At 39.1% G+C, this 23044-nt stretch overlaps 1 protein-coding gene across 2 annotated transcripts in view; it reads left to right on the plus strand.

The window, feature by feature from the left end:
* The first annotated feature begins 238 nt into the window (after positions 1–238).
* PMP22 (peripheral myelin protein 22) overlaps positions 239–23044 on the plus strand; it is a 28690-nt gene continuing 5884 nt past the window's right edge. The window contains exons 1-4 of one of the 2 annotated variants that reach the window (XM_026702143.2): positions 239–405; positions 3344–3444; positions 4602–4695; positions 22455–22595. In XM_026702143.2, coding sequence (XP_026557928.1) covers positions 3367–3444; positions 4602–4695; positions 22455–22595 — 313 coding nt within the window. In that variant the 5' untranslated portion in view covers positions 239–405; positions 3344–3366. Of the gene's footprint in view, positions 406–1539; positions 1766–3343; positions 3445–4601; positions 4696–22454; positions 22596–23044 lie in introns of those variants that run through there. The other variant, XM_026702144.2, reaches the window with a different exon arrangement.

Raw genomic sequence — 23044 nt, forward strand, 5'->3', positions numbered from 1 at the left:
CGTGCCTTTTCGGTGTGTGGTGGGGAAGAGTCCAAAAAAGCCACACCCTAGCGGAGTAATGCTTCGCTCCCCCCCCCTCCCCCGTAAGTTCTGCGTGCTTGCTGTGTTCCTTGCTGGGGGATAAAGATAGAGGCGCTGCCCCTTTAAATAGTTCAGGGTGTTCTCTCTCAGGCCACCATGACATATCTGGGCGTTGGAACGGGGGCCGAATAAACCGAGTAAGCACGAGATCTGCGCTAGCAGTAAAGGGATTGCAAACAGCTGGGGCTCGTCCCATTCGCTGATATATCCCGGAGTGGTTTGCGACGGCTTTGGTTAGGCGGGACTCGGTTCCTGGAGTTTAAACCACTGGGTACTCTTGTTTTAGGGAATACTGCAAAGGAAGCGCGCGGTTTTTCAGCCTTGGTAAGTTATTATTATCTTTACGCAGGTCTAGGGTAGACTTTTCTACAGGTTCGCTTCTCGGGAGACTTAGGGAGTCGGAAGTTTTTCGGGATATCACACAATCCTGAAACACCTGTGTGTTTTTTTCTAATCCAGATCAGTCTCTCAGTCTCTTATTTGGGATTGGGGGAGGGGGCTGCAGCACAGAAACTCGCTGGACAGTTATCAATGGCTTGGTCCCGCCCCGTTTCTATACAGTACCAGCGCTGTTCGAAAGTCTTCGAGAGAGAGAAAAAGGACTCTTGCACAAGGAAATTAGTCTCAGGCGGACAACTTCATATGAGAGTTTGCGAGGGAGGTGCGCCGCCCGCAGACCTCCCGGTTCTGGGCCAGGGGAAGCCAGAACGTGGGAGGGGAAGAGAGCGGTTTGAAAGCCTCGTGGGTGGTGGAAGGCATCACCCACGATAAGGAATCAAGGACTATTACCTGTGGGACAAGGGAAGTAATCTTACAAGTTCCCGCTGGAGTTGCTAAGAGGGTACTCTGTGTGTCAAGCGAATGTGTGAAGTAGGCGCACTATAGGCAACCAGCGCTTCTGGGAAACGTGGTGTGATGTGCATTCTCTGCAATCCTTGGCGCCTCTGTGCTCCGAAATAACTCGCCACCAAGCTCAGAGAAGGCGTCTTTGCGCATCCTTCCGAAGGCTTCTTATGATCCCCTCCAGATTTCCCTCGGCGGCGAGGATAATGGAAATCAGAGGGTGTTCTCTTTTAACGGGGCGGGGAAGAATCGCTTTCGGGGGACCAGATGGGGAAGGAAAGGGAGTTTGCTGGGACTGAAGTGAGGAATATCCGTCATGGAAAGGTGGCACCTGCGCTGATGAGGCGCGCGTAGCTCTCTATACGTGACTCGCCTGTTATTCCCTCTCCCGAATTAAGACGGGGCTCATAAAAAGGGAGAGTTTGTTGGAGTTGCAAGAGAAATACAAGTTTCGCGGAAAGCTCGTTCTCCTCCGGTCAGTTGCAGGCGCCGCAAGCACCCGAGAGCCGCTGCATTAAAGAAGGGCCCGGCAACTCATCCCCTTCTCCTCGAGAAAGTATTTATAGCTGGGGCACAGCCAGCTTGCAGGTTTGCCTGGCCGTCGGCGTGCTACACATACACAGCCCGCTAGGCGCCCCACCGTGATTGGGGCGTTGTTCCTCTAGAAGGCGAAACGTTTTTAAGTTCACGCCCCTCGTCTTCGGCGAGAAAAAACGCGGGCAGCCACTTTCTCGGACTTTCCTCTTTTGGGGGTTCCCTTTTTTTTCCCCCACACCCCCCCGGTGGTAAAGAGCGAGCGGCAGAAAAACACCCGGCAGAAATTAAAACGAATTGCAGCGGAGTAAGTAGGCCGCTTCATTTCCAACTCCATTCTTCTTGTGGGACGGGGAATTGACACGCAAACTCAATTCTGGGTGGAGGAGGAGGGGGTGGGTGGGTCTGTTCTAAATCTCCCTCCTTGCCCCGGCACTTTTATTGTACGAAAAGCGCAAATCCACGTCTGCCATTACTCCTCCCTGAATCTTAAACGGGCTAAGTTGCGCAATCATTGGGAGAGGTGGGGAGCGGGAAAGACCCTTTTCAGCTTATCCGGACCTCGGCAGACAAGTTTGGTTCTGGTTCGGGATTTTTCAGATCTTAATATAAATTCCCGTTTGAAAACTAGCCGCTCTAAATAATGCCGGCCCTGATATAATTAGAAACGGGTTGAAATATTTGAGCACGTAAATCTCTCCACCCCCCCTCCTTTCCCGCTGCCTGGAATTCAGTTCCTCCTTGCAGTCCATTGGTAGATTGAAGTGTGGTGTGTGTTTGCGGGGTTGCGGTAGTGGTTTCCCTTTTTCCTAGTTTGTATTAAATACAGGGAGAGGTTTTTCCCACCTAGATCAAGTTCATAAGGTTCTCAAGCTCCCCCACCCCACAACCAATTTTCTTGAGTTCACAAAACCCCACTCAGTTGTTGCTTTTTTTAACTTTTAGGATTTTATCCGGTTCTCCCTCCCTTATTCTATCCTGCCCAATACTATATAAGCTTGAAAAATATCTCTCCCCACCCTCTCCTGATAATTGTCAGGTTTATTTCATCATCTGTAGCTGGACTGTGAATTTGAGGGATTGGTGGTTTATTGGTTTGCAGATGCTGATGATTTAAAGGAGAATGGTGACTTTGTGGCAAGTTTCCATTCCCTTCCTCCTAAAGTACCTCAGCCAATCTCCGAGGTCTAGTCCAAGCGTGGCACTGTTTTCCCACTTTTAGACTTTTCTCCCTTTGACACGATTCGAGTTGCACCCTCAGAAAAGAGATTTTTGTCTGCTGGCTCTTTTTAGAGGAGAGCTCTCCTGTAGGCTGAAGAGAAACTTTGAGGAACGTGATGGCATTTAGGCTCAGCAAACCAGGTGTCACCATAACTTTTCCAAATCTGGAAAGAAGAAAAAAGGGAATCAAATTCAGGGACGGAAAGTTTGTGTGTATTTTATGGATTGTTTGATAGTGAATGTGGCATCCTTTTTCTTGCAGTTTCTGCAAGTGTTAGTTACCATGTGGTTGCAGTGAAAGTCCTCAAACCCCCTCCTCCAAAATTTGAATTATTTCAAATCTTAGCCTGTACTGCTCCAAACAATCACATTCAGACACACAGAATTAATGCTGTTTGTTTTATACTTAAAGCTCCTAGTTAAGAAGTTGGAAACTCTCCCACTTTCATGCATATTCTTAGCTTCATTCTGCATAAAACAAAAACACATTTGGTGAATTTCTTTAAGTGATCAAACAGAGAGGAGCGCCTTAAAACATTGCTATGTTCTGTCTCAGAGGCACCCTCTGCTGTTCATTTTTTAAATTCAGGTTTGCCTAACGGTTAACCTCATCCATGAGTAAACATTTTCACCTCTGCTTAAAAGGTATTTTCCCCCTTTCCAGATCTACTGAACACTTTTGCCAAAATGCTCCTTTTGTTGTTGGGAATCATTGTGCTCCATATCTCGGTGCTTGTTCTTCTCTTCGTTTCTACAATTGTCAGTGTAAGTAAACTATCCTGCCTGTTTTTATTGCCTGCACCTAGTGCTCCATTGTGCAATTAATTCACAGCTTCTTTATGAGATATATCCGCCCCATCTATTAAAATAGATTAAAACCTACCTGTTTATTCTAAATTTAATGTGAAATTATATTGCAAACACAACAGAGTTATTGATATTCTCATAACTTTTGCTATGCTAACTGTAGTATTTATATGTATTGGAGAATATAATAGCCTTTGGGGGAATCTGTTAGCTAAATTAAATACACCAACATTTTAAGCATAGAGGCCAATTAAATGTGGGTCTGTCTCTACACTGGGAATGATTCAGGAAAAATTTCCTCTTACTGAGTAACCACAGAAAAATTTCCAGACTATTGAAAGTGGCTAAGAGCCACAATTTTATGTTTTTTTTTTTAAAGGGATAGCAACTAGTGGCCTTCCAACTGTTACTTGAATGACAATTTCCAGCAGTTCCAGTTTCCATGGCCGATGCTGGGGTAGTTGTTGAGCACCATCTGGAGGAACTAGATTTTCTAGTCCTGGCACTGCAGATGTGCCAATTCTCCAAGATAGCTGATTGTGTTAGCTGCCATGTGTTTTATTGGTATTCTGCTCCAGAATAATTATCTGTGCTCTGTCATTGGGAAAAGAAGATTGAAGAGAATAAAATTTCCTCCCATGAAATTTGGCAAAGCTTTGAAAAAAAAAATGAGATATTTTATTTTGGCTTTTTGCCTTTCTTTTGAAGGCTCTTTGTAACACGGTCAAAGGAATCAAAGCACAAAGAAAGGTCTTCTCTCAGCTAATGTAAAGAAGGATGTGTATTTCTACACTCACTGTTGAAAAGAAGCCTTTGCTGATGCATTAATCTTAAAGAGGGTCTTTTAATTGCTTTCATTCCTTAAGCCAGGGGTGTCAAACCTGTGTTGTCATGGTGGCATCACATGATGTATCGTGACTTTTCCCCCCTTTGCTAAACCGGGCGTGGCCAGTGCTTGATGCATCCGACCCTGTGGGCTACGAGTTTGACAGGCCTGCCTTAAGCAGTCTTGACTGGCTTAACTACTTTAACTTGGAAGGCAACATTTAAGTTCTACCCCCTTCCAAACTCTTCATCAACTGTTCCAAACTGATAAACCATTCATTCTTTTTCAGCAATGGCTCGTTGGGAACGGACACAGGGCAGACCTTTGGCTGAACTGCACCATTCCTATGTCTCCATTTCGTTGCACAACTTCATCCACAAATGGTGAGATTTTTCATGAGCGTGGCTTTCTTTTAAAATATGTCTCTTTCATCTCTTTTTTTTACTCCAGTATTACATTTGAAACAGTGTGACCTACTAATACTGGAAGCAGTTTAGACAGGATTTCACGATTTACCTCCATTTCTGCTCGAATGTGTACCCTGTTTCCCCATCATCTTGCCAGGCTTTTAGACAACCTTGGCTCATTAATGCTATCTAGATATTTAGCTCCATTTCTGAATGAATATATAATTTGCATTGTTCCTTCCCATTTTGTACTAAATTGATTGTCAGACGTCTATTAAAGAAATGGGTGCTCATCGTATGTTACTTGGTTTGTCCATCAAACCATTCTGCATGAAGTGAGTGGTTAATCTAGTAATGGTTGATTTTTAATACCTTATGTGTAGAATATTGACTCTGTCCTGCTTCCTTAATCTAGCCACAAAACTGGATATTTCTTTAACCTTTGGAATATGCAACAGTGAATCAATACAGTAACACCTATATATAAGCCCAGCCTACATATTACCTTATGTTATGCTACACCATGGTTTTTAATCTATGAATAGATATTTGTAGGCAGAGATATTCCATAGGCAGTAGTGTTATACACATGAATAAATGTTAGGGTCACTAAGGCTGCAATCCTATGCTTGCTTATTGAAAGGTAAATACTACAAAAAATGGGACTTTTGAATCAATGTGTAAGATGTACTAAATAAAGATAAAACTGGGCCTGCATTAAGGAAAATCATGTATGAGTTTTCTTTTAGGTTGGTCTTTGATTGTTTGACTAAATCTTTGTTAAAATTCCTGTATATAATTTGTTAATATCTGTTGCTGCAGCTTATGGATTCCCTTCTTCTGTCATCAGCCTCAGTGTTTTGGTCATAGGTCCTTGTCAGGCCTTTTACTTTGAAAATTCATCTTCTGTGTAGCTAGGAAGTCCTTTGATTTTGTCTTGTTTTTTGGGTGGTCCCATTTTGCTTCCCAATCAAGAGCATGGCTTATTTTCCATAAGACCCTGTCATGAGTTTTCTAAGGGTATTTGAAAGGGCTCACATTCAGTGTGAACCACTGAATTAAGTGGACATGTGGTTTTGGCCAACAAACTGCTTGCATTTTGTAAGTTGCAACTGTGTGATGTTGGATAATCAATCAATCAGAATACAGCTGGAAGGGATCTTTGATGTCTTCTGGTCCAATCCCCTGCTCAAACAGAAGACCCTATTCCATTTTACAAATGACTGTCTAGTCTCTTCTTAAAAACCTCAGTGATGAAGCACCTAGAACTTCTGGAGGGAGGCTGTTCCACTGGTTAATTGTCCTCACTGTTAGGAAGTTTCCAGGTTCCTTAATTCCAGGTTGCTTCTTTCCTTGATTAGTTTCCGTCCATTGTTTCTTTTCCTGCTCTCTGGTACTTGGAAAGTTAGTCAAACCTCCTCCCCTTTTGTGGTAGCCTCTCAAATACTGGAATACTGCTATCATGTCCCCACTACTTCTTTTCTTTAAATTAGCCAAATCCAAATCCTACAATGGTTCTTTATATATTTTTGTCTCCAGATCTTTAATCAGTTGTTCTTCTTTGTACTTTTTCCAAAGTCTCAACACATTTTTTGTAATGTGGTGACCAAAACTGGATGCAATATTCTGGGTGTGGTCTTACTAAGGCTTTATAAAGTGGTACTAATACTTCACATTATTTTTATTCTATGCCTCTTGTTTATATAACCAAGGATTGTATTAGCTTCTTTGGCTGCTTGCCGCCTATTGCTGACTCATATTTAAGTGATCATTCACCTAGCACTCCAAGATCCTGCTCATAAGTTACTATTTTTGAGCCAGATTTCATCTAATCTGTACTTGTACCTTTGGTTTTTCCTGCCTGAGTGTAAAAGTGCTTTTCTCTATGTTAAATTAAAAAGTATTGATTACATAAAATAAAAGCATTATTACATCCCCCCCATAGCATTTTAAACCTAGGATTATTATGGTAACAGCTTTTCTCAAAAAGAAATAACACTCCAATCTGAATCCTTTTTTATTTGCTCTGTACAGATAATTCATTGCCTATAGATGGTTATTCTCTCAACAGCTATATACTCTATCCAGCGTCATATATGACATTTCTTGGCCACTATGCCACTTAGTTCTTGGATATTGTTGACAAAAATGTTTCAGTGTTTCTCACTTAGAATATTCTTTCAGTTTCCTCTCAGGGAGCATCAAATTCTTTGTTGCAAATTTGAGGTGAGACGTAGTTATTTGGATCTCTGAATTGCTGCTTTGGGTAGATGCTTTTTTGTTTTTCATTGTATTCAGAGTAGTTTCAGCCGAAGTTATCACCACTGGGAGAGGAGGAGTTGGAGGAACACTTATCTTTTTTGATGTTCTGTTTTTCTAATTAGAAAAACTGTCTTCTCAATTACACAACCCCAAGAGGAAAGGAAATAAATACTTCTAAGTCTCCCCCATAGGATAAATAGACTTTTTGATGATAAAAAGGAAAAGTGTTCCCCCCCCCACTGCCCACATTACAGTCACCAAGTGTAGATTGATATTTCTTGCAAATGTTTTTTTTTAAATAATCCCTCTGGGACAATATTCAGGGAGGTGAATTGTAAGCAGTTTGATCTATGCTAATTTGTTCTCTGTTCAAAAGAAATACTGAATTGCAACAGTATACTAGAATGAAACCATAATGTTTCCTTCCTTTGAAGATGCAGAAACTTTCTTTACATACATTTTTAAACTCTGAGCCTGTGAAAATATTTGGAAATGAATTAATTGTTTTGAATGTATCCCATGCTTATTATTTTTTCTGTTCCTGAAACTCCAAGTCATGCAAGCAGGAAAAATAGAAACTGCTACAACTTTGGCTACTTTTAGTACATTTTTACAGGAGCTGGGGACATCAGATAAGGTCTACCCTAACCAATTGGAGCAATTGTGAGGGATCATGTGACTTTAGATCTAAATTGTGGAAGTTGAAATGTATTAGAATTTCTCCCTGAGGTCATTAGCCTAAAATTCCTTTAAGATAATACTAGACATCAAAAACAAAAGTTCAAGATTGGATATTAAAAACTGCTGGATTATGAAAGAGAGGTAAAATTGCAGACAAAATAATGGTGTTCCATCTTTTGCTTCTATTTCAGTTTCCCCTAGTCTTTTGCCCACTTGCTGAATTGGACTAGAATTATGAGATAAATTGATGAAAGGAGTTCAAAAAGCATTTGTAGCTTGGACATGGAGCCCCACATGCAGGAAAATTCAGCCAAGTTCTTAGTATAAAGTGTTTTGGAATTGTGATAATTCTCAGAAGATAACTATGCATCATCTTACAACCAAGTAATGTTCACATTTAATAGCCTCTCCCAGCTTGTTGTATTGGACTTCAATTCAATAGTGCTTCTACAATATGAACATTGATCTTGTTGGCTGCTTATTCTGAGAAGAGCTGATCTGATGCATCACTAGGACACAGCACTGGAGAAAGCTGCTGTGTAAGACAATAATTTAGTATTTTACAATGATACAGTGGGGCAAAAACTCAAGATTGTATAGTCTATTTTTGTTTGTTTTTATACCGCATTACTATATCCTACTGCAATGATATACAAACTCATTGATTCACGGTATAAATTAAAAATGACAGTAACAATGAAAATGTTATAAAATAAAACCAGCAGTCAAAATAGACAAACATAAAGCATCTGGCATCAGCCCTCAAATTCCCTCCAGAAAAGCTCATTTTGAGAAGTTTCTGGAAGGTGACCAGAATTGGGGCTAGCTCTTTGTGTTAAAAGTTGCTGGAACAACATTTGTTAATGTCCCCATTAACTGAGTTCCATTGTCAAGGGCAACATCTCTTTCTAAATCCTTGGTTCCATAGTAGTGAATGTCAGCATGAGCATATTGAATTGGTGGATTACTTTGCCCAGTCTATTTTTTTAATTGCAGACCCACACAGATATAAAGAATAGCTGATAGGCTGTCTAATGCTTTCTACTCAGTGGTTCAGATTATGCAGGCATATAAATACAGCATCTGTTTCCAACTCATTCAGACAGTCTGCTTTAATGAGTTGCAGACAACTGGCAAGTGTGTGTTTCTATATATTCCAAATTATTTATTCCATGATCAATCTTTTGTCTGGTAAGGTTGGGATATTCTGTAATGTTCCCATTTCAGTTGCAATGTTCACTGAAAGCAGCAATGATCAGTGTTCCTCTTTGGAGTGAATGGAAAGGATGCTTTGTTATCCCCTAATAAGTATGCAAGTACCTGGACACATCTCTGTAACAATGTAGTGGTTTTATATGTTAAATCTGAAAGTTTCTAATCCGCATTCAGTAACATTCCTTTTTGTGCAGCTTGAATGTATGCAGGACTACAGATTTTGAAGTCATGGGTGTAGTGGGCACTGTTTAATTTCAAATAAAACCTTTTTACGGTATATTAAATGAGCCCTTCAACCCTTTTATATTTAATGAGCCCTCCACATTGGGGGAAGGAGTAATATTGTGTGCACAGCTGAGAAAGATGAAGGAATGTTTTGCTCTTAGTAACAGAAGGTTACACAAGGGAGAATTCAACATTTTGCAAATGTGCAGGACGTGTCCCAAAGGACAACCACCAGGAAGTATTTGATTTTTATTTTGGATACATTTTTATTTTGGATATCTCTTAGAATAGAATGGATTGAAACAGAGAGAGAACTATATGCAACACCATGTTCTTACAACTCCTCCTTTGGGGTCAATTCCTGTCCCTCCTCCCAGTACACTCACTGCCAAATCTTATATACCAAGAATGGGAAACTTGTGTGGTTCCATATGTTGCTGAACTAAATTCTTTACATCTTTCCCTATTGGTTTGGGGCTGCTAGTAGATGTAGTTGAGCCAACATATTTTCTACGCAAATGCATCCCAAGGCAGTCCATCCAGACCTTCTTTGTTATAGGGCTCCTTATCCTTATTCTGAATACAAACTATGTTCAATGTTCCTAACTGACTGCAGGTAATATCATTAGATATTGCTACCTGAAGATTTCTATTTCTTCCATGGATCTGTAGATGGATGCAATGATTAATCTTTTAGATATCCTCATTACAGAAGTTTGCTTGTAGTTTTTGAAGAGGCGCTGGCCAATGGGCAGAGCCATGTAGTTCAGTTTTGAAACTTAGAAATTTCTTTGGATTCTTTTCTGTAAGCCTTCATGCAGTAGACCTGGTTGCTCAGATTTTTGCTGAAAACCTAAGGGCTGTAGCTTTGATTGTTTTATCTGCTTTTCAAATAAAAGGCTAATTTTAAATTTTATTTGCTGCTATGTGGGACAAATGAAACCCTTTTAAGCCATTGTCTGTGTTTACGGTGGCAGAAAGGGGATGGAGTACTTAAAAAAAAATGTCCCTTACTTGTAAGTCCATACAATGGAATTGTGTGCTGATGCTGCTCAATAGCTCTGTAAATATCAATAGCACCTGGCAGGACATGTATTACTATATTTTCCCAACTACATCTTACCTTAATTGGCATGGTTTGCTCAGGAACTTAGTAGAATGATGTGAGCGGGTGCATGCATGAGTGTGCTTTTAGTCAGTACTGACTTCTGGTGACTGCTTGGATTAGACTCTACAGTTTTCTTGGCAAGCTTTTTCAGAAGTTGTTTGTTGTATTGCCTTCTGCTCAGGACTGAAAGACTCAGTGGTGTCAAACTCCAGGCCTGTGGGCTGGATCCAGCCCACGGGATGCTTAAATCTGGCCCGTGGGGTCAGCCTGGAAATAGTGAAGGACCGGCCCGCAGTGCCTCTGGCAGCCAAACTGGGATGCAGGAGACCCTGTGTGCTCTCCTCTGCCCTGTTTTGGCGAGCAAAGTGCTGCAGGAGGCATCCTTCCCATCTCCCCTGGCTGGCCCACAGAGGAGAACTAGTGTGCTGATCCGGCCCTCAAAAAAATCCAGTTTGACACCCTGGACTAACCCCAAATCTCCCAGGCTTTGAGCCTAAGGCAGGACTAGAGCTCATGGTCTTCCATTTTTTTACCTGTTTTTGGTGTAGTGTGTTCACCACTACAGCAAGCTAGCTCTAGAATTATCCCCCCCCCAAGTTTATTTTTTTTATTTTACATATACATATCAGTGAGTGAAGAATTATTAATAGCTTTGCAGATATGCCTGCTTGAATTACTAACCACATAGCAGAATATATGATTGATGCCTGCTTTACATTTACCTAGCATAATTTGCCAATTTTCCTCTTAAATAATGCTGTTTTCTTTTGAGGGGACAAATGGAGTGTTTGACTGTGATCATCCTTAGAAATTATGGTTCTCAAAGATGATGAAATAATTTAAGGTAACAGTATCTAAACTTAAGGGTATGTAAAGTGGGCAAAAAAGTCCCCAGAGAAAATTTATCAAAGCAGTGTATGTAATATAAATTTTAAATCTAATTCACATAGATTCATATTATACTATATGGTCAATGTTTTTTAAAAAAGTCAGTCAAGTTGAGTCCTTTCAAGATATCCAGTTACAGTTCTCACATTCTCTTAAAATCTGCTAGATGTTGCCATCTGCTGAAATATTTTGTTCAGTAACAGTGTCAAAGATGTGATTATTTCCTGAATAATCAGACATCACAGTAGTATTCATTTATTTATGTTTGTTTATGTTTTTGGTACCCATTTTTAAATTGGCAAAAAAACATAACTTTTGCATTCATACTTTTTTTTTTTTTACAATGTCACCTAGCATATCATCTTGTCTGGAACATGCCTGTTTGATTTTGGTACATTTTTACCACTGACATTCATTCTTCAGTTTAACTGGCCAGTTATTTGCTACTCAAGAGTTGCCTGAGCTGCGAGATGGCTGGCAAATAAATAAATAAATAAATCATAATTGTCAGTTCAAATGTTGCACTCATCATAGTTTCAGCTTGCCTTGCCAGGCATTCTTCATTTAAGACTTATCTCAGGAATTTAGGATGGTGTCCCACTTGTATATCAAAGGATTACTGGTTAGTTTCTCCGTTGAAGCAGTACCATTGAAAGTAGTGCCATAAAGTCAAAGGATGCCTGGAATAATGAGCTGATGGTCAAGGCCAGATGCCATTTTTCAGATGACATATCTTATTGATTTATTTAAAAGATTTATATGGCTGCCGAACAACTCTGAGAAACTCTGTAACAACTGTAAAACCAGTACAGTGAGTATAAAGCAACTATAAAACAATAAAATGGTTAAACTGTCAAACCAAAACCTTGTGCCTCAGTCATCCCCTTAGGATACCTCCAGAATGCTCCAATTATGCTAATCCCATTCTTCCTGTCCCAGCCCAGCCCAGCCCAGCTTTTTGGTAAACATCTAGATCTTTATGGCCTTCCAAAAGTCTAAAACAGTGGGGGGAAGGGGCTTCTGAATATCTTGGGGAGGGGGTGTTCCATAGGGTAGGAGAAACCATGAAAAATGCATGCTTCCAAAGTCCCATTAAATGGCAGGATTTCAGGGAAAGGCTCTGGAGCATGCCTATCTTATCTTGATCCAGTGGGGCAAGCAGAAATGCAGTCCTTCAAATAACCATGTAAGATTATCCTGTGCTGTGCAGGGATTTAAAGGTGATAAAACAGCACCTTGAATTGCACCCGAGAGGAAACTGGGAAAATTGTTTCCGAGAGGAAACAGCTTGCACAATAGAGGTACAACATGGAGGAACCTATGAACACCCAATACTGTCTGTGCTGTTGCATTCAGGACCAGCTGGAACTTCTGAGTGGTCTTCAAAGGAAGCTCCATGTAAAGTGCATTGCAGTAAACCAAAGGGGAAGTAACTAGGGCATGAGTGACCATGTACAACATTTCCTGGTCCAGAAAAGGGTGCATTTGGCACACAAAATGGATGCAGGACCCCTCCTCCCACCAGCCATGGCTTCCACATGTTCATCTAGCAAAAGCCATGAATCCAAGAGTACTCCCAAACTGGGTACCAACTCAGTCCAAAAGAATGTAACCCCATACAGAATCAAAGATAAAAACTTACCACACCCCAGTGGGGGATGACCTAGATCAGCTTTACCTACCCCGGCAGGCATGGATAACCATACCCTATGCCACTAGATTACCATACCCAGCGGTCTCATGAAGGTGTTAAAAGAGGAGTGGGACTCAAGTTCTTACATTGCAGGAGACTAGAGTTCAATCTCTTCTTGCCCACCATCACCAATTAGAGAAATAAGAACACCCACAAAATGGTGCTCTCAGTCTCTGGAGCTGGTCCAAGAGGATACAATGGATGGTGATACAGAAACTGCTGAGAGAGTCAGGAGAGTTACACTACCCCCATCCTAAACCCTCCAAAGCTCATCAGCCAGCATGATCAATTCTGTTTCAGTGCTCTACTCCAGCCTGAACACAGACTGAAAATGGTGCAGATAATCCACTTCATTCAGAGCACTCTGAACCTGCAAGCCAAAAAAGGAAAGTTGGAGATTGGATCAAAGTTGGATAATACAAATATCCAAGGATAGCCAATATTGAAATGAGATTTGTCCTTCTGTTCCCCTCCCCTTTCCTCACCTTGGTATACAACAAGGTAGGTTTTTCATGAAATGAAACAAAGTTCTGATCTTTGAAAATGTAAAGTCTTATTTCTGAAAGACTTTGAAGTTTCCAATTTTCTTATTGATTCTGTGCATATAGTAGGAGCCAGATATGCCGAAATTGGGATGGTGAGGCTTTTCCTAGTGCAGAAATCATTGGAGAGGCAACTATTTATGATACAGCATATTTCTTTATTTACTTGTTAGTAAATCAAATGTATAGGCTGTCCCACTTGCAGTGACTCGGGTCAGCATATACTGTAGTTTGAAAAGATCTTGTATTGTTCTTTACATATTAGTCTATATTCACATTACTTGTTCTTGGCTCAATCTGTTTTCTGGAGTGCCCTACTAATGGTTTAGACCAGTCATTTTTTCCATATTCATAAGAAGCCTCTGCTTTCTACCCAGTGCTGGTAGTGCTGGTGGAGTTACTGGAGCTTTCTCTGTGTGGTATCTTCTGTTAAATTGCTACCTATTGCATGGTCATTGCTGCAAGAAGAGCTCTAGAATTCAATTCTGGCTGCCCTGCCTATTATAATCTTTAAAAAGGATTATTGCAACTACAAAACTTTCAGTGAGCGATTTTGAAGTTTCGTAAGGAACTGTTAAAGAAACATTTGAGGAAGATGTCGAAATGCCAAACTTCTCCAGATCCCTTTCTTCTTGGAATATTTGTCATTTCTTGGGAGATAACATTTCTAAATCTAATGCCCCTACAAAGTGCACCCTATTGTTTGCAAATCATGAGGACAGTGAAGGATGGGAGCTACAGAACAAGATGTGAGGAAGCACCTCGTCTGGAAAGGCTGTTAGGAGAAAATTGATTAAGTGACTGAACCATGTAGATGTGTGCTTGCAGTATTACTCCTGTTGAACTTTGCAAGCTAAGGTTGTTTGCATTCATAGGCATACACTGTAGCATAGTTGCCAAGGAAAAACATCAAACTGAATTCTTCGTCATTCTTTATTTTCTCCCTCTCTTGTGAAAAAACTGGCTTGGTATTTTCCAGCAAGTACTGTCTTCAACATGGGTGACAATTTAGAGCCTGGTACTCCATGGTGATAAATGGAACAAGAAGATAGCACTTCTGTTTCATTGCATAAGTGTTGAGAAAGAACCATGTTTTTTTTTTGTTTCTTTGTAACTCACAAAACAAACTAGCAAAAGCCCTTCTGCTGAAAATGTGGATCTGTACAGGAAACTCCCATATTTATACTGTTCAGCATCCACTCTCATTTACCTCTGTGGCACTAGTCTACTTTGCACAAGTAGAGAATGGTAAGGCATGCTAGTTTATTGAGAATATAATATTGTTAAGTTTGGCGTCTGTTTCATTCATTTCATTTAAACATACAGTATAGGAAAGGAATTTCCCCTTTCAATTCAGGAAACTATTTCACCACCTTGAGTCGCAATACCTATAACCATGTTCTTTCTGTAATTGATCCATTTCTCACAGCGCTGGTGGGTATTCTGGCTTATTTCATCATACCAAACTGTTTCAACTCTTTAACATTTTCAGGTTTTCTACATGAAGTGCTTGCTTCAAGTTCCAGTGGAGTTTAAGTCAGTGCTGATATCTTTCCAAAGCACTGGATTTCCCCCTCATATTCATCTGCTTGGAGGCAAAGATACTCAAAAAGTCAGGAAGTTATGCGGGCAGAATTCTTTTCACAGACTGTAGGTTGCACATGTTGACATTTTACCTGATGATTTGGGGTCAATATAAGATATTCAGAAGGCCATATTATGTGTTTTTGGAAACTGAGGAAGATGGTATAAATATCATGTATGAACTGATCTGTTTTCTCTGTCTTCCCTCTTAACATAGAAAGTAAGTAATGAACCCATGAATTAGGCTTAACTCCTAGTGACTTACAATATGTGAATGTTCATGCCTTTTCGGCAGCAGCATAAATGTGGTTTGCCCATTGCCTCCTTTCAGGATATTATTTTCCTACTTTCCACTCTAGTCTACAACACTGAAATTCTCATTTAAGTCATAACCAAACCGAGCCTTGATTTGCTTGGGAGCTGCTTGACAAATCTCTAATTATTTCCCCATGTTAGATATTTTCAGTTTCTTGTAATTTTCTTTCATATTTTGATGTTTTTTTCTATTTTACTTTAATTGTGTACATTAGAAGTAGAAAAGAGACATTAACATGGCCCACAAAAGACAAATTCAGAGAAATCTTAATATTGATTGATCATGAAGAAAAGTTGAGATTTACAGTAGATTGATAAGTGGGTATGCTATAAAAAGTCACATGCTTTAGGCCAGGGGCTGCCAACCTTTTGGACCTCAGGGACCACCAAACTCATAATTTTAAATCCCAGGGACCGCTAACTGGTTCTGTGGGCATGGCCTAATTTTTGGGTGTGGCTTGGTCGTGTGACTGCCTGGGCATGGCTTGTATGTAAATATTATAAATATTTATATAAATATTGAATTTTTTATATAAAAAGCAACTTTTACCCAAAATCAGGCAAAGCAGGTGGGCAGATTGAGTTGCTCACAGAATCACAGATTCATTCAGAAATCTATCTGCCATCGGCTAGCTCAGTCTGTCACATAAAATTTGCTTGTAAGCAAACTCATAAAATTAACTGACATACCATGCATGTAAATATTGAATTTTTTTATTTAAAAAAGCAACTTTTATCCAAAATCAGATAAAGCAGGCAGATTGAGTTGCTCACAGAATCATTCAGTGATCTATCTGCCATCGGCTAGCTCAGTCTCTCAAATTTGCTTGCCGTGAGTTTGCACTGAATTTGCTTGCAAACAAACCTTCAGTCCTAAGGGAGGTTCGGCTGTGCTTAGCTAGAAAGCAAGAAATCCAACCATTTCCTACTTCCTAGCTAATCTAGGTCTTCCGGCACAGCAGAACAGATGATGGTCGGAAAAAGGAAAAATAGCAACTTAGCAGACAAGTTTGCCAGGGTAAGGAGTGAGTGGGCGGGCGGGGGGGGTTTCCCGGGGGCCATGTGGGCTGAGCAGCCTTGTGTTTCTGCGCAGCCTGGATTAATTGCTTTGAGGGGTTGCTCTGCGGGTGAGATTTCTCTGTGGCCCAACAAAATTTTATAGATCATTTCTATGGTGCTTTTAGAGAAGTGGTGTAATACACTCTTGGAAAAGTCAGTGTACAGTTCTGCCCTGGAATTTTAAAAATGATGTTGCACAAATTAAAAAAAGTTACAGTGAAAAGTGAACAGTCTGCTTTCATCATGCCATGCGAACAAGAGGCTGTCCTGCTTTATAGATTCTCCATTGGCACCTGGTCAGCCTTTGTAGGAAATACTGCTGAACCTCTGTGATCCACTACAAGTAATCTGGTGATCGAAAGCTCATTCTTTAGTGGGATTTTTCTAAATTAACAATAAACTGAGAAAAACACCTATTTTTTTTTCCTTATTTGCAGCTTGGAGACCTGAGCGCCCTCCCCATGCAAATTGACAATAAGGATATTTCATAAATGGGGGGAAATGATGGTAGTCATTTTGATTTAAAATTAGGAAATAATCCTAGTCAAACTGCCATTAACTCATTCTGAATAATTTAGCAAAAATATTTTCATCTGTTTGCAAGTATTCTTGTCTTAACTCAATTCCTTGCTTAAAGGCCTTCCAAGGGAAAAGATGGCTTGACATCTTTTCAGCTACTTCATTGGACGTCTCTGGGATCTTTCTCCACATGAGCAAAGAAAGAACATATCTTAAACTACAGATGAAGATGAGAATGTGCAAGCAATGTTCCTTACTTTTTTTTATGAAGAATGATTTTAGTAATATTTTTTGTTTGTGCATGTCAGAAGAATTTTTAATTTTTAACCCTGGTTTTCAGCGTTCTAAGGCAGGAGAAAAGAAAATGATTGTAGAGCACCTTCAAACCAATTTTAAAGGAATGGGGCCTGGCAAAAGTAATATTGAAGTCAAGAGTTTGCATGCATAAAATACAAAATAAATAGATCAGGGTGGGTCAAAAATAGGTATGTGTTAATAAATCCATCTGTGATATGCTATGTATCTCTAAAAGTTCCTGATTATTGATTCCCAGTAGTATAAAAATGCAAAGTGTCAGTTTTGTACAAACTGACACCTTTTTCTAAGTTTTTGTGCAGGTCACACTTTCGTTTCACAACCTCTGATCTGTAATTCTTTTATTGCATGTGCAGATGGCAAAATCATAGGCAATAATTTGGCAATACTTATGAGTTACTCTATGACTTTCTCTTCAGCTATTGGTTTTGTGTGTTTTGAACCTCTGGGATCTAAACAAAACAAGACTCTTAAGCCTGACACATGCTCAGTGTTGAATTAGATGACTAATTCATTTCAAGTGTATTCAGTGATGTTACACTAGTTCGGGGGTCCCCAAACTTGCTGGGTGGAGAATTCTGGGAGTTGAAGTCCACAAGTCTTAAAGTTGACAAGTTTGGAGACCTCTGCACTAGTTCAATAAACCTGGTGGAATTGTTAGTGCTGATTATTGTAGATGCAAATTCAACACATCTGAAAATTACCAAATACCAAAGAATACCAAAGAAAATGTTTTCTTTATGTATTACTACAGTGACATTTTAACAACTCTTAATGGCTAAGAGTTACATTTTTAGGAGCTCCTTTGTTGAAAGGCCTGAAGTAAAATGTCCACCATGTACTTTAATTTACCCACAACAGCAATTGAGTTATTTTAGAAAAGAAGATATTAAAACCCTTTCAAGTGTTTGGCATCCAGTAGAATGCCTCTCTCAATGCATTCCGTTCAGTTTCTCCTTTAAAATAGGTACAATTCTTGTATTTTTTTTTTTTTTTTGTAGATCAGTAACAAGAACTTGTCTGCTTAGTTTGTCTCTTGTGGGATTCACTTGTAGCAAAGGGCAGATTGCATAGGTCTCGAGGCAACTAGAAGCATTGTTTGCAGGTGTAAAACCTTCCCACCCATACTGTTGCATTAGTTGCATATATCCCTTTTCTCTGGTTATAAGGGATCATATCATGGAAAAATAATTCCCACACAATGAAACATAAAATTTGGCATAGCTTTTTCCTGATGTTGCAATTCAGAACTTTTTCATCTTCTCAAGGAATCTCCCTGATCTCTCTCACACACATACACACAGGCACATTCATACCACACCAGCCTCTAATCAAGGACTACTCATAAAGCAAATATCCTTTCTTCCCAAAGAGATACCCATTATGATACTTGAGATCCTATTGCACAAGAAGAGAAACTGGACATGGAACAGGAAAAAAAACACTACTTCCAAATTCCTTGCACGAAAGCTGCTTAGAGCATTCTTCATCTTCATAGTTTTGCTCTTTAGTTATGTTTGGAATTTGCTTTCATTTGTTTCAACATAAACTCTAATAGGCAGGATGCTCTGATGGACAATCAGCTGAAGTATCTTGAGTCATGAGATACACTGTATGTGTGGGAATTGAGATTTAATCTGGACACCAGAAACACAGCTGGTCTTTACTTATGAAAAAAAAAAAGTACAGTGAGACTGAACTGAAATTCTTAAGCAATATTATCTCTCTAATTTTGATCATCATGATCTTCTTTGTATGGATCAACTTTCTGGAAAATGAGTTTTCTTAACTAATTACTATAGTTTAGTCTGTCAAACATGATATGATAGGAATGTTGGTGTGTTTTGGAAATAAGGGGAAGAGCATCACTAACAAAAGATTTATTCTTATTCTTATTCAGCACCGATCTACTATATGGATGTGTCTCTGCTTTTCATCTTAATATTTCTAGGCATCAATTTAGAATATAGAATGCAGTGTAAAAATGTTTGTCCTTAGCCTTTGATTGAAGAGCACAAGAAAATTGGACAGTCCTTTAAAAAAGAGGTTGTAAAGATAACTGTACATACAAAGTTTTTTTTAAACAAATGATTAAAGACAGCCAGTTTTAGATAACAAGAATTATATTCATGTATAATCATGGTTAGAATATGTTAGCCATTTATAACCGCAATAATTAATGAATTACGTGCCAATGTATTAATGCCAGTAAAATAAGTCCAGCTTGTTGTGTCAGATGTTATACAATGCTATGCTATAGGGATAAAAAAATACCTTTTTATTCCTTGTACATTTTCCCTGTTTCTCTATATCCTGTTTCTGTCCTTTATAACTTCTTTTCCTTTCCATCTTCCCCCTCTTCTCCCTCCCCTTTTTGACCCCTTGTCTCTCTAATTCTCCCTTCTGTAATCCTCTCTTCTGCTTCTTCCTAGTATTGTAATTGCTTTTCAAGCTATTCTTTTTTTGGTTGTTTTTTTCAGATCTTAAGTTTTTCACTCTTTCCCCCCTTTCCCTTTTTTACCCCACATAGAATTGCTTGGTCATTAAAGATGGCTTCTTCTTTGTTCCTCCCTTCTTGTTTTGCAAGCATTTCTTGTTGTTTCTCATAGTTCAGGATCTCCATTTCTAAGAATTGAAATATGAAGCCAAAAGGTCCTCTTCCCTCTTGTGCATCTTCTTTCTGTTTTTTAAGTTCCATTTTTAACTCTTCAAGGAGTGATGCCATTTTAAACTTTTAAACAACCACCCGATTGATTTTAGTCATTTAAAATCTAATAACCAAAATTCCAAAATCACCAAGTAATCTGAGTAATCCAAAGCTGTTACTTTTTGCTTCTTTTTTCCACTTTCTCTTACCAGAGGTTTTATTTATCTTATTACCTTTGAAGTTGTCATGTGATTCTCTCAAGAACCTTCCCTAAATAGAACCCCATCATGTGTCCCCTCCCAGTCAGCCTTAACCAGCCAAGAGGGCACAGATGTAAAACAGCTCAAGCATATGTCCACTATTATGTATTTTTACAGTTTATTTGTATGAATGACTATGTATGAAAATGCATTATATATGACCCTGTCAAAGTAGGTCCTACAGTCATAGAGTTTTCTTCTAGAACAATGATGGTGAACCTTTTGGGCTCAGCATGACAAAAAATGGAGTCTGCTGATGTACCACATACAGCAGTCATAGCTTTTTGCAATGGCACTTCTAGAAGAATGTAGTTTGTGCTATGTATGAAAAACGCTATCTAGAGTTACAGGACACATCAAAGTGTAGTTCCCAAAGCAACAACAGATTTCCTATGAATTGGATAGAATCAAGGTATATGAAAAGTGCTAAGGTGGAATAAATGCTTACACAGACTGATCAAGCCTTGCTGGAATGTATAATATGTGGGAACTGTAGCTCTTGGATGCTGTCACATTGTAGTGTTTTGTGTGGGCGTCTCACCACATTTCTGGAACTCCAGGCTAATCTGGACACCTAGATTTTAAATTCAGATTTTAAATTACTTTTAGTTCAGAAAGTAAACAGTTGTACTTGTGAAAGCTGATTTCTACATCTGAGTTTCTGGATAAAAAAGAGCAAAGTGCCACTGGTAGTGGCATCTGTAACAAACCTGAATAGTGTTATATTTTTGCATGTATTTTGTCCTAAGTTTGTCCTTTGTGCATCATGACACAAGTACAATGCATGACATTTGCACTGAATGATGCAACGTTAGATAAGAACAGTAACAAATTCTTGTCTTGTTAAAAAGGATGCAAACAAAAAGGTTGATGTACATATGGTATAAAAATCTATTGGGATTATTCTGATGTTTTCTAAACTTGGAAATTTTAAGATGTGTGGACTTTCTGGGGAATTTGGGGAGCTGAAGTTCACACATCTTAAAGTTGCCAAATTTGAACACAGAACTAGAACAAAGAAATTTTGGATGCCCTAGATAGAAATAAATAAATAAGAAAGTATGTGCCTCTCATATGCTCCTCAACTATTAGAAGATTCATCTTATTTTTAAAGGGTCTTTTTTCTGCTTCATTTTTTTGGAGGGAAAAAAATGGAAAGTCCCTGATGGGGTTTGTTACAGAGAATGTGCATGAATGCAGATCATTGTTTTGTCCTTTTTTAAATTTTCTAGGCTTAATAAAAATAAGAGCTAAAAAGGCTATTGTACAATTTTATTTTATCAAACCTTTGGTTATTTTTCCCTTTATTTTGTTTTATCATATAAACAAAGGCAAAAGGGAATTCACAAAAAAGTAGTTAGTACAAATCCAGTGATCCTTTTGTGGGAACTGCTAATTTCCACATAGCTTTAAATAGGTAGAAGTGGTCCGTGGAGTTGAGCTAATTCCATTCTCCCTCTTTAGACCAGTCGGAGTCAACTCTGCTTTACATAACGTCTTTTTAAAAATGTTCCAGCATCAAAACAGCACAGTTGTGGCATTTTATAGTGTTTGTTTGGCAAGGCCATTTAGCCACCCACGAGGCTCACAAATAGCCTCTGACTCAAATATCCAGGGTGGCTTTGAGTGAGTTTATAGTGTAAATTTGTTATCCTTTTGGCAGCAATGTCCAATGTCTCCTGTAAAGGTCGAAAAGAGGACAGGGGTATTAATGTTTGCCACTTATTGACATCTCAGCCTTGATGATAGCCTTCTGCAGCCTTCCTGCATACCCTTTTTTTTCCCACTGTTATAGTCTGGGACAGTACTTCTTCCTAGCATTTCATCAGTGATGTGGCTCATGTCTTAGCAGGTACAACTCTTGCTGCTGGATGATAGCAACAATAAGGGTGTGACAGCAATTTGCCAGTGATCCTCACTGTATATTCAGGACTGGATTTACAAGCTCTTTCAGCAACTATGCCTAGGAAGACTTGATATATCTTTTTTATATGGAGAGACTTATGCCCCTAATCTCACCTATCCCAAACAAGCCCCTTTTGGGGTATTGGACTGCAACATAATAATCCTCATTTCTCCTGTCCCAACTAGAACTGAAAGTACTCACTTCATAATATGTCTTGTATACCTGAGCTTTGCAAACTCTTATCTTTGTAATCAGATGTCTATAGTTTTGCAAACAAAATATGCTATATTTTCAGACTATTGCTTATCTCAACAAAAACCAAACCAAGGAACAGGTCTAAAAATAAATTCCAAAAATTTGGAAGAAAGCAGGTATCTTAATTTATTTTTATGGTTGGTTGAATTCTACAGCTGGAAGAGCTGGAAATGTTTCCGTAATTTCCTGAGTATATGCACCAGTAGAAATATTATCTGGTCAATATTGTCCTTGACTTTTCTTTCATTTGTTCTTTTCCAGAATGGCTGCAATCTGTCCAAGCTTTGATGATACTCTCTGTCATCTTCAGTGTTAAGTCTTTATTCCTGTTCTTCTGCCAGCTCTTCACACTCACTAAAGGTGGACGTTTCTACCTTACTGGTATTTTCCAGATCCTTGCTGGTAAGTAGAGTGGAGAAACGTGTGCTTTGGGATGCTTGCAAAGAGAAGAAAGCCATGTCTAATAATAGAAAGCAGGGTGACTCCAGTCAAGCAGGAATCTCTTGCAAAGTCACACAACTTGGTGTTCTTTAGATAGGTTGCATTGTGTGGATGCAAATCCCATTCATCATCTTGAGCCAACTTCAGTAGCTTACTAACAAAACACCCTTGTGTATCCACTTTGAAATGTGCACTTATTTCAAGAGGATTTCTGCCATATTAATATATAAGATTTCAACTTCAGTTGCTAATCGGATATGGATAATAGATCTGGAGATTCAACAATTAATATTCTTTAGCATTTCTATTTGAAAATTTTGGTGCTGGTATAATGGTGGTTAGAATGGACCTAAACACCTGTCTACTACCAATGTATATTGGAACAGTGTGATAAATTTAAATCCATTTTC

Source organism: Pseudonaja textilis, chromosome 2 (assembly GCF_049901715.1).
Source record: "Pseudonaja textilis isolate UNSWEBS1 chromosome 2, rPseTex1.2, whole genome shotgun sequence".
Taxonomy (NCBI): Eukaryota; Metazoa; Chordata; class Lepidosauria; order Squamata; family Elapidae; genus Pseudonaja; species Pseudonaja textilis.